The sequence below is a fragment of the Dermochelys coriacea genome, chromosome 1 (assembly GCF_009764565.3).
Source record: "Dermochelys coriacea isolate rDerCor1 chromosome 1, rDerCor1.pri.v4, whole genome shotgun sequence".
NCBI lineage: Eukaryota > Metazoa > Chordata > Testudines > Dermochelyidae > Dermochelys > Dermochelys coriacea.
Genome location: NC_050068.2, coordinates 140,051,931 through 140,069,588, shown reverse-complemented (window position 1 = coordinate 140,069,588; position 17,658 = coordinate 140,051,931). Strand labels below are relative to the sequence as shown.

Sequence of the window (17,658 nt, the reverse complement as noted above, 5' to 3'; positions counted from 1 at the left end):
GATGCCCAAGTGTGGATTTAGAAGCCTAGTCTTGGCATTTTCATTTATTTATTTATTATCTTGCCACTTTTGGATTAAAACTTTCTTTACTATCCTCTTCGTATCAAAATGGTCAGTTAAACATCCCCCCCCCCCCTTTTTTTCCATTTTTGTTTTTCATGCTAACAAGGTGCTTCGGCTTCAGCTATGCTAATCATTTGAAGTCAACAGTCCTTAGAAAAATGAGCTCCTTGAACACTCCTTACACTTCAGACAGGTTTTCAGAACTTACTTTTATTCTGTCTGGTACTTCCCTGAAGTACTGGGCTCTGCCTGAGCAGGATCAGGGTCCATTTTAGCTCAACAGTGGATGCCACTTGAAAATATTGCCTACTTCTTTCTTTTAAGATGCAGCTCAGTCTCTACAGCAGTTGTGACCTAAAATACTTCACCACACAATGAAGTTATTTTTATATTAATCTTATTTCTATGTCTGTGTCAGCTGCTTTAAAGTGCCTGGTACTTTATAGACTATACAAAATAAAGACTCCTCCCTAAGATGTTTCCAGTGTATGAGAGATGTAAAAAAAGTACTTGTGAGGTGGATATGGGGGAATGGGAAACCGTAGGCTACTGCAAAAAGATAACATGCATATTGAATACATTATAAAGTATAATATGTAGGTACTATGCTGCTTTTTTCATTTCCTGACTAATGTTCTAATCACAATGCTCCACCAGGGAAGCTCACAGCAGGAACTACTGATGCAGAAGAAGCTACAAAAATTCTGGCAGAGAAAAGACGGCAGGCTCGTCTGCTGAAAGAACAAGAAGAACAGGAGAGACAGGAGAGAGAAGAGCGGGAAAGGTACTTGCTGTCATTTAAAAAAAGAAAAGAGAGAAAACTGTGATAGTAGTCATTAGCACCCAGACATCTAAGGTCAGTGGCCCATTATAAAAAAGTACTGTAAAAATGAAATGCTGACAGACCCTGGTCGGTGGTGGGCGGGATCAAACCTGGGACCTCTGGAGTTTAGTGCATGAGCCTCTAAAGGCAACTGGCTCTTAGAGACTCTGCTCTATAGCCTTAGCTGTCTTTCTTTTTCTTTTTCTCTTTCTTCCTCCCCCACCCCCCGCTAGATGGCATGGAACACCACACTCAGGAGGTGTGTGGGTTACACACACACATAGTAATAGAGAGAATCCCTAAGAGCTTATCTGTTATGGGAGCTCAGTACTTTTGAAAATCAAGCCAGCTACTCAGGAGCCTAAGCTTAGGCCCTTATATTTTTAAAAATTTGACTTAAATAACTAATTACTCAAGTCTTTTTATATCGAGTGCAATAGAAATGTGTGTTTTTATCTCTGTAGAAGGCCGGAGGCTTCTCACTCTTTCCCCACTTTACCCTCCCGCACATCTAAAGTGTCTATCCTTCTGGCCTTGGAGGACTGAATGGAATTTAATTCAGAGCTTGTCATTGCTCCTTCACAATTGATAGGAGCCCCTGTCCCATATCACAGTGTAGTACTAGATCCTTTCCCTCACCTCTCTTTCTCTGTGGCTAAGGGAGTATGAAAATACTGCAGTGCTCTCAGCTCATTCTAGCCTGAATTGATTGTTTTATTTACAGGTCAACTACCATGCAGTCCACTCCTATCTCCTGCTTCCTTACTGAGCTGTTAAGCACCCCGTGGTCCCTAGGCTGCCTGGCTAAAATTGCACAGGGGGGAGAGACTTCCAAGGACAGCCATGTAGCCCAAGGACCATTAGAGGCTTAGCATTGTATGGAAGGGTTAGCTTCCAACTATACTGATCTCCTTAAGGTTTTATGTGTACAGATGCAACGTAGTGTGCAATCTCTCCTGTTAAGTGCGTCAAACTTTATACGTGTAAAATTTGAAGTGCTGAGGCACTAAACTTGGCTGATTTTTTTTTAAGCCAGTTTACTTGTAAATGTACAAAACTTTAAGCAATTCAAAAGGTAGGAGTTTTACCCCTACATCCAAGTGCTCTGTGGAGCTAATAGACATGAGTTTCTGTACTCCTGACCTCCTTAGCTCTCCGTGTCATGAGGTATTGTTTCTGGACACATGCACTCATGAATTGAGCAGGACACACAAGTGAATTAAAACAGAAACAGAGATGGATTTAATCAGCAGGCCACAACTTAACACTGGGAAAGGGCATTATGTGTGTCCCACCTATCATACCACACATTTAACTGAGCAGTTGCAGGTCTCACACCATATAATCAATAGCTGGGGAGAGAACCTGCTCAGCCTATCCCTACGACATAGCCCACTTCTGAATCTCTCCCCCGAGGGGATTACATGATACTGAAGGTTTGGTCTGCAAGGATTTCAAATCTTCCCTTTTCCCAGAGATGCAAAGGCCACCAGCAAAATTCCAGATATCTCTTACCTCAGGAAGCTGGGTTTTCTAGCCTTTCATCACACTGGACACCAGCTGAAAATTGTGACAAACTAACTGTTCCTATAAATTGCTAATATTAAAATTTCAAATCCTATTTCTTTTAATCTAACTCCATGATGCTGTGAGGAGGGTGAAAAGATTGAACCACTGGGCCTCAGCCAGTTTGGCCCAATGGGAAAAATTCTTTCCTGATCCCAAAATGGGACCTGTCAGACCCTCAGCATTGCAAATACACAGCTTAGAAAGCTTATGAAGGAGGCATTGTCAGGTATGTGCTTTCCCTTCCTTTTGGGGCTGTCTCTCACTGTTTTCTCCAGGGGAGGGCATTTGTATGTTCAAAAATAACTGTATTCTTCAGGTGGACTGGAGTGAGGTGAGGCTATCATAAGTCAAAAGTGGGAATAACGGTCCTTTTTAACTACTCAGATCTTGAAAAATGTTAGTTCTACATACTGTAGTTGAAATTACAAACACATTTCTTGTTCTGTCCCACTTTAGTCACATCAGTGTTCAAAGGGAAATGTTATCCCTGCAAAACATTTAGATGGGGTGAAAATAAGGCTTAGAATGGAAGCTTGGTTACAACTTGAACTATGGAGTTGTGGCCAGTCCCTCCATTGTGTCAGAGCCCATTCCATACAAATGTATGTAGAAGCATATTTTCGCAGCCAAATTGCTTTCTGTACATACAGTGTATGCATTCTGTGCGCCTTTGAGTTCTGTGTTAAACAAAGTGCAACATGTGCTGCATTTTTAAATGTGCTGCTGTGTTTTTCAGGCTAGAGAGAGGAGCTGAAAAAAAAGGCAGAAGAAGAAAGAATTCGCCTAGAAGAAGAAGCTCTTAAGAGAGAGGAGGAAAGAAGGCGTGAAGAGGAAGAGGCTAGGAGAAAAGTAGAAGAGGATGCCAGAAGGAGAGCTGAGGAAGAAAAAATGCTAAAGGAAAAGCAAGAAGAACTACTGCAGGCCAAGCTTGAAAAACAGGTACAAGATACCTCTTGCAAGAACTCCTGTTAAAGGAGCAGAAATCTAAAATAAAATCTGCAGGCCTGATTTTCAGGTGTTCTGAGAACAGCAACTCCAGTTGAATCACTGGAAACTTGGTGTGCTCATCATTTCATAAAATTGGGGCCCCATCTTTATTTATGAACGTTATAAAAAACTACTAGTTTGGAAAAGTTAGTGAAGAGCACTTAATAACTTAGAGTCCATTGCTTCTTAGATCAAGTGAAAGCAGAGGGACACTGTAGTGAAGATAAAATGTAATCTAGAAATTCCTTCAGTGATTCCTTTTAAAGTGGAACATGCAATCTAATGAAACTGAAAACTCTTCCTCTTTTGTAAGACGCTTGCTGATGGAATATGCCAATAATACATACCTGGCAGGCTATGCAAGATTTTATAGAATCTGATAATTTGTCTAAAATAAATAACGGCTCTACCTTATCTTACACATTTTAATTAGAGAGAAGAAGCTGAAGCAAAGGCCCGAGAGGCAGCTGAACACATGCGGCTGGAAAGGGAACAAATCATGCAGCAGATTGAGCAAGAAAGACTGGAGAGAAGAAGGTAGGTGTTCATCTCCAATTAAAAGAACTAGTACCTTGTTTGTTGTTTTAAATACATAAGATCCAGAAACCTGCCTAAAATTATCCAAAACATTCAGTTGAGTAGGCAGAGTTCACCGGGTTGTTGGGTTTTTTAAACCTAATCCATATTAACTAGTTTTCAACCTGGGAAACATGTACCCAGAGTTTGTAGTAAACTTAGTAGTAGTTTTTTTATTATTATTTTTAATTCATAATTATTATGGCGGTGCCTAGGGGTCCACTGAGAATGGGGCCCCATTGTTCTAGGCACTGTACAAACAAAGTATTGGACTGTTCCTGCCCTGAGGAGCTCACAAGACAAAGGGTAGGAGAAGAGGGTATAACATACAAGCGGAGTGGTGGTTATCACTCAAATTTATAAGCCACAGAAAGTTAAAAACAATAATAGGGGTGTGTTTGCTTTAAATAAATATGCAGTTTTTAATTGAGAAAGTGGATTTGTACTCTGCAGAAAAAATAGTATGTTATCCAGTTGGAAAAAGCATTCTCCTCCCACCCTACTCTGAGGGCATGGAGGAGCAACAGCAGAGCCACTCTATGGCCACTACTGCAGCTGTTTTCCTCATGTAAGGAAATGGCTGGTGGTTCTATGTAATTCCATATCCACACCCTGCAAAGCATCCATGTAGTGCGTAGTCACACTGCATGCCTGTGGGTGGCCGGACAGAATATCCCCCAGATTTGTAGAAATCTTTGTCTTTAGCTTGGTTAAGAGATGCCTGGAAAGGTGTTATAAAATCTTCCCTTTTGTGTGTGTTCTTCCAGTTTTGTTCCAAATTATTAGTCTTGGAGGGTGGAGGGGTTTAACTTTAGTAGGGTCAACCACTTGTACATTGGAACACAAGAACTAGAAGTGATGTCTTTAAATCTAAAATGGTTTACTTTAAGTATATAACTCTCTGGGCAAAGACATAATGCATTTGATGAATTAACAAGAAGAAAAGACAGATGTTTACAGCTGTATCTGACGCATTTCTGACAGGAGTAACTTTACATGTTTTGTTCTCCCCTGCCCGCAAAATAAACAAAATTGGTACAACTATATAAAAGTGTTTCATTTTAAATAGCAAATGGATTGCAATACTAGAGGACTACTGCTGACTTTGTGGTCTGAAGAAGCAGTAGTTAGACACTTGAGCAATTAGTATTCAGCTGACAAACTTTTCATTCAGGAACTGGGCACAGGGAGCTCATAATCACAAACCTTTTTATTTATTTTTTATCTACTAATTTGCACCTGGTAAGAAATTCAATTTGTTGGAATTGTGATTGCATAGAGAGGTCCCTTCTCTTCTTTCCCTCTTCTTCTCTGGGTACATCTACACTGCAATAAAAAGTCCACAGCACCGAGTCTTAGAACCTGGATGAATTGACTTGGTTCGCAGGGGCTTGGGCTGCAGGGCCAGAAATTGCAGTGTATGCCTTCGGGCTGTAGCTCATCCTCTGAGACTCACCCCCCTTTTGGGGTCCTAGAGCCTGGGGTCCTGTCTGAGCTCAAACACCGGCACTGCCATTTTTAGCCCTGTAAATCCAATTCAGCTGACCCAGGCCAGTCACAGCCATGCTGCAGATCTCTTATTGTAGTGTAGATGTACCTTCTGTCATCTTTCCTTTCTAGTGAGGGCAGAGGCAGAGATAACTTTGTGACACCAGAGTTAAATCAACCTTCCCGGCTACCCATTACCAATCCCATGAGTCCTCAATCCCAGTTACATAGCATGCCTGCCTTGTAACCTTCTGATGTGATTGATTTACATTGCTTTCTAGAGAATAGATGAAATAATGAAGAGAACAAGAAAGAGCGAAACACCAGAAGTAAAGGTATGGAACAGAGTGCCTGCCCCCACACCCTCCCCCACTCCCCAGATATTTCCCGTGTGGGTTGCAGGGGAGAAGCGCTGTAGGATTGCTCCCTGCAGAATAAATGTTTTGATTAGAAATGCTCTATTCTTATTCTTTCGATACATTTTAGAATTAAGAGCGACTATAATTGTGGCAGTACTGTGAAGTCAGTACTACTCTCTGAGGCAGTGGAGGGGGTGAGCCGTATATATTGTTCAGAACTGTAGTGCTGAGAATTGGTATCTTTGTGACTTTTGCCTATGCAATGCACCTCCTCCATTTTGATGATGTTCAGTTAATTGGTCATAGAGCTCTTGTGCTCCTCCATGTTAATTCTGATCATGGGGCGGGATTAACAGCAGAGGTGCCTGATGATGCACCAGATGCACTTAATTGCCAGAGGTAAAGTGTTGGACTCTCACTTCAGACTTTTACTTCATAAAATGTTCTTTTAGGGAAGCTGTTTCTTTATTTGGCTAAGGAGGCTCTAGTTTTCTTTAAAAAGACAAAACCAGAAAAATTCTCTCCCTTCCACATTTCTCTAAAAGCTACCAGACATTAGGCATATGAGGGGAGGAACAAATGGGAGTCATGACTCCTTTAAGGGTTTCCCTTCTTTGCGTTGCGGGGCAGAAGGGGGACCTCATTTGAGCCAGGGGAGGACTGGAAATGGCACAGGTGGGCCACTAATCCATGGATGCCTTGGGGAGGGAGGAGGTTTTTGAGTGTAATCCCTGACCAGTAAGGAGTTGTGCCATGATCTGCCCAGTGACCCTGTGTGCCTGCAAGCATACCCTGAGTATCTGTGGGGTAAGCAGCCCTGGTTCAGCAACTGACTCCAACTGCCTGCTTGTTTCACCACAGCCACACACTGGTCTCTAGCAGCCCTGGTTACTGCTAGCCAAGTGACCCCAACGCACCCCCAGTCCCAAATTTCTCCAAAATTGTCTGCCCTGAAGTGTCTTGCCTTCTTCTGGAACACTCAGAGAAATAATATAGTTTGTTTGCTCATTCAAAGAGACAAAAGCAGATTAGAACTTCTTACCTTAACTGGGGTAAATATACCCTTCCTTCAAGCATACCACTGAGGAATTGTTGGGTTTTTTTTTTTTGTAAAAATAAAACAAGGGTATTAACAAAAGAGCATAAGTTAAGTGATAGCAAGTAGAAGGAATAAAGACAGACAGGGTTACAGACAAAGGTAAAAACACACTTTCTAGTGGCTAAGACTTAACAAACTACAGCCTTTGTTTGAGGTAGATTTCTTACCAATCTTTTTCTTTCCAGTCATGCCTGACTTTCTCTCAATCAGGACCTTCCACAGAAGTACAAGGTGCTGATTTTCTTTGTCTTCCTAGGTGACAGATCTTTGCATAAGCAGGTTTCTCACTTGTATTCAGTTCCCAGAAACTTCATCCCCCTTTGTTAAAGGACCTGTCTTTGTCAGCTTGCAAGAGCTTTGGCCCCTTGTGTCTGCCTAGTGATGGATGCCATGATGGCTTCTTCCTCTTGCTTTATATTATCTTCCCAAACTCACTCTTTTGTCCCCAGACCCAGGATTACATCATGCTGTTCTTCCCTTCCTGTGGACTTCCCATCCCCCTGCTGATTCGTATGTAAAATGGTGCTTCCATTATTTTTGGTCACATCTCGTGAGACAGGACATCGCTCACCTGTTTGGGAGAAACCTGTTTTTCCCTGCTTTTGGTTACAGACTTTAAAGCATAATGTCCTTAAGTGTCCATATTTTCTCACAGCGTGTTAATACATACATTTTACAATGATATTAATCACCAGCGTGTCATCAGCTTTCAGAAAAAAAATTCCTCTGTACGCTTTGCTAATACAGTAATATTGTGTACAGTCTGTTGATTCTGTTACCTGCCATTTGAAGTTCAGATCCCTCCAGGGGCAGTCTCCCCCACATGCTAGGTTGGTGGCCTTTTTAAATCTATTATGTAAATGTGCCTTCATTGTCTCTGCCTGATGACCAGGTGGGTCAGACAAACAAATGAACATTCTTTTGCCTACAGCAATCTGTGCTTATGCATTGCTTGCCAAACCACATTTTTCAGAACATAATTCCAACACATACATAACTCTTTGTACACACTCCATGCATATATCATGCAAGAATATTAATGATCAGTGAGTTACTAATTTTCAAATATGTTGCATGCCATTTTTTGGGTACATATCATGACAACAGTGTGTGAGGTGTAGTGAGTATGTCAGGCCTGACGAGTTGACAGAGTAGTGAATCACCCGTGGGCCTTTGTGTCCTAAAGGTATTTATTAGGGCTGTCGATTAATTACAGTTAACTCATGCAATTAACTCAATAAATTAATAGCAATTAAAAAATTAATCGCCATTTTAATCGCACTGGTAAACAATAGAATACCAACTGAAATTTATTAAATATTGTGAATGTTTTTCTACGTTTTCAAATATATTGATTTCAATTACAACACAGAATACAAAATGTACAGTGCTCACTTTATATTATTTTTATTACAAATATTTGCACTGTAAAAATGATAAAAGAAATTTTATTTTTCAATTCACTTGATACAAGTACCATAGTGCAATCTCTTTACCGCGAAAGTGCAACTTACAAATGTAGATTTTTTTTTAGTTACATAACTGTACTCAAAAACAAAACAATGTAAAACTTTAGAGCCTACAAGTCCACTCAGCCTGCTTCTTGTTCAGCCAATCGCTAAGAGAAGCAAGTTTCTTTACATTTACTGGAGAAAATGCTGCCCCTTTCTTATTTACAATGTCACCAGAAAGTGAGAACAGGCATTCGCGTGGCACTTCTGTAGCTTGCATTGCAAGGTATTTGCGTCCCAGATATGCTAAACATATGTATGCCCTTTCATGCTTTGGCCACCATTCCAGAGGACATGCTTCCATGCTGATGATGCTTTAAAAAAAAAAAAAATGCATTAATTAAATTTGTGACTGAACTCCTTGGGGGAGAATTGTATGTCTCCTGCTTTGTGTCTTACTTGCATTCTGCCATATATTTCATGTTATAGCAGTCTTGGATGATGACCCAGCATGTTGTTTATTTTAAGAACACTTTCACTGCAGATTTGACAATATGCAGGGAAGGTACCAGAGATATCCTTAAAGATTTCTAAGGATAGCTACAGCAATTCACCCAAGGCTTAAGAATCTGAAGTGCCTTCCAAAATCTGAGAGAGACGATGTGTGGAGCATGCCTTCAGAAGTCTTAAAAGAGCAACACTCCGATGCGGAAACTACGGAACCCAAACCACCAAAAAGAAAATCAACCTTCTGCTGTTGGCATCTGACTCAGAAGATGAAAATGAACATGCATTGGTCTGCATTGCTTTGGATTGGATGATTGAATTGGATGATGAGCAGAACCCATCGTCAGCATGGATGCATGTCCTCTGGAATGAGAGTTGAAGCATGAAGGGGCATATGAATCTTTAGCGCATCTGGCATGTAAATATCTTGCAATGCTGGCTACAACAGTGCCATGCAAACACCTGTGCTTGCTTTCAGATGACATTGAAAACAAGAAGCGGGCAGCATTATTTTCTGCAAATGTAAACAAACTTGTTTGCCTGAGTGATTGTCTGAACAAGAAGTAGTACTGAGTGGACTTGTAGGTTCTGAAGTTTTACATTGTTTTGTTTTTGAGCGCAGTCATGTAACAAAAATCTATATTTGTAAGTTGTTGTTTCACGATAAAGAGATATCAGTACAGTACTTGTATTAAGTGAATTGGAAAATACGAGTTTTTATTTTTACAGTGCAAATATTTATAATCAAAAATAGGAAGTGGGAACTGTACACTTTGTATTCTGTGTAATTGAAATCAATACATTTTAAAATGTGGAAAACATCCAAAAATATTTATATAAATGGTATTCTATTATTGTTTAACAGTGCAATTCATCACAATTCATTTTTTTAATCACTTGACAGCTCTAGTATTTATATTTCTTTCCCAGGAACAGCAGCTACCACTCATGGATCATAGTAAGACTGGGTTTTATTATCTGTGGTGGACATTATACCAGCTGCTTTTTGGGGGGACTGGGAAGGAGTTTATCTCGCTGCCAGAGTGGCTGAGACGGAGTGGGTTTTTTTTTTTTTTTTTTTTTTTTTTTGCAGCTCAGGGACCTGGTGGGGCAGGTCAGGAGGAAAGGTTCAACTTGTCGGAGCTTAATAGGTATCCAGTGGAGTTACTCATTGCATGGAGGATCCGGTTCCCTGATGTACCAGTTGGAAGTGGATGTATGGGAAGGGCATCTCCTGGGAAATTGGGGCTCTTACCGTCTGGTATAGCAGGGAGACAACCTTGTATCCCCACCCCTTCTTAACCTTCATAAAGAAGGGCAGTGAGGACCCAGCAATGAGCTGGGGCCAGGCAGGAAGTCCAGAGGGCTGTTGGCAGCCCTCGCAGATAGGTGGGAATTATTAAGAAAAGAATGACCAGCATCATACAATCCTTGCCAGGTATTTCCAAAATGAGTTAATAAAATTGTGGCCTAATTTAAACTGCATCCCTTGCATCTTGTCTTTCTTCAACCCCCATTCTCCTGGCCATGCAGGATTTCCCAATCCATCTCAGTCAACTTTCTGACCCCCTTCTGGCACTGTCCTATTCTGTCCACTCCGCTCCACCATCACTTGAGCCTTTGCTTTTCCCTTTGTCTTCCTTACACACCTTGTGCCTCTGTATCCCAAAGAGGGAACTGAAGATAATTTCACAAGGCCATGTATACTCTCAAAGTGACTACTCTGGCAGTGTACTTCTACGATAGATGCAGCTTAAAGATCAAAGTCTGTGTTTTGTAGTTTTTGCTTTGTGCTTGAATGTAATTGAGGAAAAACATTCTAGGAACAATTGTTTGTTAACCAGCAGAGTTTTTTAAAGGTTCTGAGTCCAGTCAATTCCTTGAATTTTAGAACCTTGCATCTAATGTAGTTAAAACATTATTTGGTTACAGAAGGATGAGCCAAAACTGGAAATACCATCCACTTTGACTGTGGAAAAGCAACCAAAAACTCTTGTTCTCAGTCAAACAGGTAAAAGCCCTTCATTTTTGTTTTGACCAATATTCAGTATTGTTAACTTGAAAACAAAATCCATAACTTCAGATAGTGCTGTATTCTCATAGATGCTGTGTTTTCACTCAGAAAAGGAACAAATACATTTGTGTAAATATGTTAAACATAAGAAAATAGAACATCTTTCGCTTACCAAAGCATGGTAAATGTAGAAGCAGGAGATAACTATCCTGAGGGGTAATATTCTACTCCACAGCATGTCCCAGATAGCATTTATATAAAAGTTATTCTAGCCTGCAGATTTCTGTTTGTTCATTGTAGTCTACATTACTGTTTTGTAGATTCTCTAGAAATATTCTCCCCTACAGCCAAGCTTGACGTGCTTCTTCAACTTTTTTTTTAAAATACAGTCCCTTTTGCATTTAATTTGGTTTGATAACAGCACATATATGTGTGTGTGTGTGTGTGTGTGTGTGTGTAAAGAATGATAAATGAAAAATGTGTAAATAGTGAAGTGTCACTTTTCTGCATTTTTTCCCCTTCTCTACAGCGTCTCTGTGCATGTTGTAAAAGATAATATATTATCTTGTTCCTTTTTCAAATTGTTCTACAATAGCAGGGTGATTGACAAGATAATATGATGGGTCACTTTCATCTCTAATTTTTATGACTCAAATAATTTTGTGATTTTTTTTAAATATAAACACTGCTACTGTCATATTTCCTAATGATGTTCTGTTATAGAAATCAATGGACTGACAGCCTGCCAGGAGAGTAAAGGCTTAGGATATGCTGCCGCTGAAACACTGTCTCGAGATATATTTTCTAATGGACTTAAATCAGTTACGGGGCTTATTCAGCTGGATGCCATTGATGGGAAATCTAACAGCATGGATGATTCAACAGATGAGGTTCAGTCTATGGATGTGAGGTACACGTCACATGAAACGCATAACTTTTAAATAATTGTTCAGAAAACCAAAACCAACCCACCAAAATATATGCAGTTCTCTCATTTCATTTGTTAATCTGTCTATCTCTCTGCACAGCCCAACCCCAAATATGGACTCCTGTGTAACTACTCTTTGTATGTTCTGACTAGTAGTGTGCTCTCAAGAAGTAAATGCACTTTCAGATCTAAGGATAATTACAATCTCTTATCTCACTCTCATATCCTGCAAAATAATTAAGCTCTTCCATTGTTCTCACTTGCCAAGTGCACACAAACATGCCCAAACATTTTGGATTGTCCATAGAGTTCACATGCTGTATTGTTGTGAAAATGGATATTCAAATACCAGATTTTGTTTTGTACCAGAACTATAAAGCAGTGGCATATAAGTCATTGTGTTGTACAAATAATGCTGCAGGTCAGAATTTCAACATACATACACATTTTCAATTATTTTAATCTTAAATCTTTTAATTCATGTTAATGTAACAAATATTTGGCAACAAGTAAACAATATGAAGTAAGCAAGTAAACAAGCGTTACAGGATCTTGAGTGAAAGACTCCTATTGTAACTGTGTTCAACAAGGGAATTGAAATTTTAAGATTGCTTGGAGCCATAGTCGTGAATTCCTTGATTTTAGTAAAATCTCATATTTAATATTGCATTAATCTAGGTTGTTTTAATTATGGGCCAAATTAAGCCCTGATGCAACTCTGATTACTTCAGTAATTATGCAATGGATCCATTTGTTACAATGTTAGATTCATTTAATTTTTAGTTATAACGTTAATGGGGAACGAATACTATATTTAAGGTTATAAATATATTCTATATCTATGCCAAACGTTGATATACAGATGTCTACATTCCTCACTTATTTCCTCCTGTTTCTCTAACAAATAGTCAAAAGGGTATGGGGACATTTCAAACGCAATTTTAATAAAAGATTTTTCTTGTTAAAATCTTGGTATAATCTTCAGACATAACATGAAAAAACTGAAAATTAAATGAACCTAACATCATAACAAATGGATCCATTGCTTAACTATTGAAGTAATTAGAGTTGCAATATGGCCAAATTTGACCCATTGATTATTACATTAATGCAATATTAAATGAGATTTTACTAAAGTAAAGGAATTCAGAATTATAATTCCCAGCAACCTTAGAATTTCAATTCCCTTGTTGTACTGCATTTAGTTTGTTCTGTAAAAGTTAGCTTTTTAAATTTCACATGGTTTCACAATTTTCACATGCTCAAATATATCTTTGTTAATTTTGCACAGTACAGATTTCAGTCTGAGACCATGATCCTGCAAAGATTTATCCAGAAGTTTAACTGAAATGTATGCACTGAAGGCAATGGGACTACTTGCTGTTCATGAAGTTAAGTAATGTGTGTAAACCTTTGCAGAATCAGGCCCAGAATTACTAAAATGCAATTAGAAATGGTAAATATAAGGAATCTGATGTTGCAGAGAGTGAAATATTCAGCCTTTTTAACCTCTGGGTCACCAGTTGGAATCCAGCCTCTCTGAAATGAGTGTGTAATCTCAGTCCAGTTCCTACTGGACTGTGTCGATACCATGCAGCCACCACCAAAGCCAACGTTTAAGGAGTATGAAGACAGAATTACTTTCTCTCCTCTATAAGTTAGCCCCTCTGTGTATGAGTTGGGCCATGGCATGTTGTACCTGTTTTGACGATAAATAGAACAGCTTTCAGGGCTGTCATAAACCTTTTCATGAACACTAAGAGCTTACAAGACTTTTATTCTGCCTTTTTCTTTGTCTTTCATTCAGTCCTGTTTCAAAAGAAGAACTTGTCTCTATCCCAGAATTTTCACCCATGAATGAACTCATTCCCGGTGTTTCTATGGACCAAAATGGAACAAGTAATGCCAAGGCTCTTGAAGATCTCTTGGATTTCACAGGACAGGCCACTTACTCCAAGATATCCAGTGAAAACATTAGCATGGATGATTGTAACAAAAACTTGATTGATGGATTTAACAGTCCTGGGCAGGAGAATACACTTAACTCCATCTGTTGACAACCACACAACTCTGTTGTACAGATGAAGGTACAAAATTGTGAGAAATATCTAAGACTTGATAAATTATTGGGAGTGTAGATAGCACGCGTTTTAGGTTAATCCCATAGTACGAGCAGCATATGTTGAGAGGTAGGCTCCTGGACATTTAAATTTGGCATAATCTTCCAGGAGTAGACTAATTAGGAATGTAAGATTTGGCATAGTGGAAAAGATGAATGGTCCACTTAGTCCTGAATCCTGTTTTAGAGTGTAGTCTGTGCTAAACAGTGTCCCTCAGCGCAGGTTATAAATCCTCAGAATGCTCCTATGTATAACAAAGCAGAACTCTCCAGATCTTAACTGTAACTCCTCCTGACCCAAGAAGTTTATCAGCTTAAGCCCGAAGGTATGAGAAGTGATGGTTTTTGTAACTTTACCCTAGCTAGTATACTTCTCTTTTTAAAACAATATTCTAATCCTTTTCTGAAATGTGCTAAACTTTTTGCCAGAATACCCTGAAGCCAAGAGTTTCACAGATTAATTAAATGTAACATAAAAAGCATTTACTGTTATCAGTTATAAATGTTCTTCTAATTTCCTTTTCTTGTATTATGGGAAAGGATAAATATGAATAAATGTTCAGCTTTCTCTACATTTTTATTCTTTTTTATACCCCTATCATACTACTTACTCTTCCCCTTTCAAACCAAATAATCCTAGTCTTCCTGAAATCTACTAGGATGGAATTCCCCAATCACTAAGTGTTCCTTTCTCTGAACACTTCTGCTCCATTTTTTTAGATAAAGTGACACAAGTGAACCCTTGGAATACTGATTAATCTCCAGGTGTTGAACATCTTGGGGAATGAGCATTTTCCTAGGTTTTAGAATAACTTTTTGGCCACCTGTATCAAATTCAAACTCCTTTTCGTATCCTTCAAGGACTTGCACAACTTCACTCCCTTGTATCTTCCCCTCATCTTTCCTTTCATCATCTCTTCTTGCTCCCTGTGCTGTGCCCAAGCAGAACAGCTAACTGTTCACTTCATGTTGTGCTCCCTCCTAATCTTGTGTCTGTGCTTCTTTTCATATAGGCTCCGATTGTATGCTTGGAGCCTTTGTCCTTACTCATTTTGTCATACATCCACCCTCTCTACAGTCAGTCTCCTTATGACACAACCTGTTCCAAAAGGCCTATTAACTCTAGAGCTCTCTGCAGTTTAAATGTTAACTAGTCAAATGAATGAGAATCCTCAATAAAAGTACAAAAATGTGAAAGGAAAAGATGTAAAAATAGAACAAAGGAAAATAAACCCCACATAAAGATAATTGGAAAAGTGTGGAACTTACAAGATATGTCTCATCCTCAGTGTTTGCTCACTTTGCTCTTTGAGTTTGCCCATTCATCTTCCTGCAGTTCCCTTTCAGTGACTACTTGGATTATAACTTTCTTGGTATAGGTGTTTTGTCTTCATACTAGTCTGTAAAGCACCTTGCACATTCTTGGTACTCTATAGATAATAAATAGGTAAGGAGGGCAGCCTGAAGGAAGGGGGAAGCTTGTTTGGCTGTTGGAAAGATGGGTCACACCACTATGCTTTCCCATAAGTTTTTACTGGCTCCACTTCATTCCTGATGGGAACCCCTGTAATGCCCTACCTCACCCTGCTTCTGGATTCTAACCAGTGGGGAGCTAGCACATGTCCAGCTAGGAGTGGAAAGAAAGTGGAATCCAGATTGGTTCTATGCTGGCAGTGCAGGAACTCATTTTATAGTTCGGAACTATAGATGTAAATTCTGCGTCTGGCAGAGGACAGTGTCTTTATTTCTGAATTATGCAGACAGTAGTCAGTACTTAATAAAAATGTTTAAGACTTTTTGTTAATCTGCACTGGTACCCAAATCAGTTACATTAAAGCAATTGAAGTTACCTGTTTAAGTTAAACATTTTAGTGATAAACTTAGGGTATAATGAAAAATATAGATGTGTGTTCTTTTCATTAAAGAACTATGCACTGTTCCCTATTAGTTATGATAGTCCTTAATTATCTCATTTGTTACTAAATTGAAAGAGAGAACAGTTAAAAGCAGGATCAGTTAAGTATGCAGCAAAGTGGAATCTGGTAGTGATTGCCATTTATTATGGTTCAGTGCAATAGATGTACGCAGCATCATACAGACAGTTAAGTAACAGTCCTTTTCCTGCAAGCGAAGTGAAATACAGTATGATATGATGATAGTCTTAACGTTAATTGTAGCATTGTACTTTATTGCAAGAGAATCAGTTCTCCGTTATAAAAATTGGAGCCATTTTACTTATATAAACTGTTTGGGGTGTTTTAATTGACAGAGAAAGTATTTGTGGAGGATATACGTCCTGTCATGCTGCTGGCAGTAAAATATGAGCTTGTCATCTGAAAGAGCTTCTGCAGTCTTTGAACACTGGATTTCACATAATCAGAGCTGAATATAACTTAGTCTTCCCAAGTGGTATGTTGAATAACTGGCTGTTCTTGGTAGATGCCAAGAATCTATAGCTTTGAATGGTTTCAGGGAAGATTCATTGTTCTTTAGAATTTGGGCTTCATCTACTAATAAAGCTCTTACTACTTTTTTTAAATTTAAATTTCATCTGAATACTTCACTGTGATTTTTACCCTGTGTTTTATTTTAAAATCATTCTTCCTTTAGTTTTATCATACAAGTACTTTGTCATTTTTTGTAAATACTATAGATTACCCACAGTGCATTGAAATTAAATAATGTACTGTACTTTAGCTCTGTGCCTATTTTTTAAATGGGAAAAATATTGACTAGTCTCAGCAACTCTTTTTGCAGGTGTACAATTGCAAAACTAAACTGAGGAAGCATGAAAACAAATAATTATTCAACTTCTGGAATCAAAGGATCCTCCTTACAGACTGTGGAGGGTTAGATTTATCCCCCGCTACAATGCATCACACGACTCTTTTTTGTCTTTTTTTTTTAATTTTTTTTTAAAAAGTCAATAGTGACAAAGCAGTTAGTTAATATTAATAACCTTGAGATGACTCTTGCTGAAGTCTTTAAAACTTCCTTGATATAACACTTTTAGACAATGTAGGCATAATACCCATTACAATTCTCTAATATGTATTACATAACTGCAGTAGTTCTAAGCAAGTACGTCATGGGATTCAGATAAGTGTTGTGTTAACTTTTTGAGATCAGTTATTAATACCAGCAGGCTTTCATTCATGTAGTTCTATTTTGTGTTTTTCCTACAGACTCAACAAAAAATATAATCAGTGGTAAAACAATAGCATATTGCAACAGAATACCAAGTCTATGAGACTCGCTCTCTCTCTCTCACACACACACATAGTATTTACCTATATAACAATATTAGCCTCCTAGTACTCAACAAACCGTATGGGAAATTCATATCAAGAATGGTAAAATGTGACATTGTGCCATCCATGTTTTTTTAAAAAAAAAAAAAATTTTTTTTCGTTTTTATTTTTTTTTGTTGTTTTATTTCTTTTGGTGAGCTATGGTAACTTTTATGCTATATTCTGTCTGCCTGGAGACATTTTTGTCCAAATCTTTTAAAAAAGTCACTACAGTTCTGTTCGGAGACTAACAAAAAAGTAGAAACTTTTATATGTAGAGAAGTTTACAGTGTAGCTTGATCTCAATTGTAGCCACGTTCTTCTGCTTTTAAAGCCAGCAACTGTTTAAAAATTGAAGTAGCCAATGAACCTGTGTATGAGTATA

The 17,658-nt window shown here is 38.6% G+C and overlaps 1 protein-coding gene across 1 annotated transcript in view; it reads left to right on the top strand.

The window, feature by feature from the left end:
- Window positions 1-16,865, top strand: part of MAP7D2 (MAP7 domain containing 2) — a 123,685-nt gene extending 106,820 nt beyond the window's left edge. The window contains 8 exon segments of the mRNA XM_038388251.2: window positions 721-856; window positions 3,199-3,394; window positions 3,876-3,983; window positions 5,788-5,841; window positions 10,855-10,933; window positions 11,660-11,846; window positions 13,672-13,951; window positions 16,253-16,865. Of these exon segments, the coding sequence (XP_038244179.1) occupies window positions 721-856; window positions 3,199-3,394; window positions 3,876-3,983; window positions 5,788-5,841; window positions 10,855-10,933; window positions 11,660-11,846; window positions 13,672-13,921 (1,010 nt within the window). The 3' untranslated portion in view covers window positions 13,922-13,951; window positions 16,253-16,865.
- The last annotated feature ends 793 nt before the right edge of the window (window positions 16,866-17,658 follow it).